Source organism: Sinocyclocheilus anshuiensis, unplaced genomic scaffold (genome assembly GCF_001515605.1).
Source record: "Sinocyclocheilus anshuiensis isolate Anshui unplaced genomic scaffold, SAMN03320099.WGS_v1.1 scaffold916, whole genome shotgun sequence".
Taxonomy (NCBI): domain Eukaryota; kingdom Metazoa; phylum Chordata; class Actinopteri; order Cypriniformes; family Cyprinidae; genus Sinocyclocheilus; species Sinocyclocheilus anshuiensis.
Window position 1 is genome coordinate 344,152 of NW_015548264.1, and position 1,521 is coordinate 345,672.

Sequence of the window (1,521 nt, forward strand, 5' to 3'; positions counted from 1 at the left end):
TAAAATAAAAAAAACATGATTAAAAACTCTTGACTTTACTTTTCTAGGTATAATTACCCCCAAACCCTCACTGTAAATGCCACAAAATGAATAAAAATATTACATTAGAAATGAAGAAAATATTACATTAGTCTCTTTTCTTTTTCAGGACGTCCTCAATTTGTGATTTTCAAATTTAGTTAACTTCTGTAATAATTTTTATTTTGCACAGTCTTTATCTCTAAAATACACACGCACACCACATCGCAGTGGGCGGGGCCACGTAATGGCGTCACATGACAGGCATCTCAAATTACTGTAGTTCATTCTCCGACTTCCGTGTTTCACTACTACCATCTATCTACCACCCGGCCGACGCAAGAGAGCCAGAATGTCTCATCAAACCGGCATCCAAGGTAAAATCCTTTACAATCTTTGTATCTTGTCGATTCAAATAACCCGGACGGAGTTTACTGCGTCGCTATAATACACGTTCCTTGATTTGGCGCTTGTTTGTAAACAGAAGAACCTGTTGTGGTCGTCGCTGAGACTGAATTACCTTATAGAGTTTTATTGCGAGCTTGCATTAAACAAACCAGAGCCAGACGGGGAATCTGTGTCAAGTGTACTCTGCCTTTTGTTGCACTAATATGGTCATGCAAATAAACTCCGATTGGTCTTTCACTATCAGTGCGTTTTCGGACTGGAGTTGAGGATTAGGCAGCAGGAAGGCAGCAGGTCTCAAAGGTCCAACTGTAATAACCGTGTCACCTTTATTCAAAGGTGTTGCTAGGCATTATGCAATAGACATCTGTTTACATTGAGCTTTTACTGCAGTGGCGTTGTGTTACCATGACAACAAGTGTATGAATCAACGCAGTCATGCTGAAGTTTTAATTAAAGATCACCTTGCATGGTTATATGCAAATAATTTCAAAGAACATACTCCAGGAATGGACTGCAGTCTCCAGACTGTCCCTAACAATGCCTCTTTAGATTTCTCAATTTGGTTCATCAGCCAAATTTCAATTCCGCTGTCCAGAGATGGTCAGCTTTGTTTCGCATCAGAATAAATGGTCTCATTGTGTCCTGTGCTTTCTCTTCTCAGCTACCGGGGAAGTGAAAGAAATCTTTGCGAAGGCCCGGAATGGAGAATATCGGCTCATCAAAGTAGTGATAGAAAATGGTGAGAGGACTGTTTTACACACAAGAGGACAAACATTTATTAAACAGCTTTTTAAAATAAACTTACTGTAATAAGAAATATTCAGGGAAAAAACACAGCACAATTATCCGTGTGTGTTTTTCTCAATTTTTTATTTTAAAATGGGCATGGGCTTTAAATTTAGAACCTTATGATATTTTATTTGCAAAACATCAGCTTCCCTTAAAACAGAATTGCTTAATTAATTTGTTTGTTATTTTACCAGAATATTACATTCACAAGTTAGGAATGGCAATAAAAAAAAACAAACATATATATATATATATATATATATATATATATATATATACACACACACACATATATATATATATATA

General features: G+C 36.4%; 1 protein-coding gene across 1 annotated transcript in view; it reads left to right on the plus strand.

The window, feature by feature from the left end:
- Positions 1 to 314: 314 nt before the first annotated feature.
- twf1b (twinfilin actin-binding protein 1b) overlaps positions 315 to 1,521 on the plus strand; it is an 8,635-nt gene continuing 7,428 nt past the window's right edge. Inside the window, exons 1-2 of the mRNA XM_016443098.1 lie at positions 315 to 395; positions 1,088 to 1,165. Coding sequence (XP_016298584.1) covers positions 371 to 395; positions 1,088 to 1,165 — 103 coding nt within the window. The 5' untranslated portion in view covers positions 315 to 370. The remainder of the gene's footprint in view (positions 396 to 1,087; positions 1,166 to 1,521) is intronic.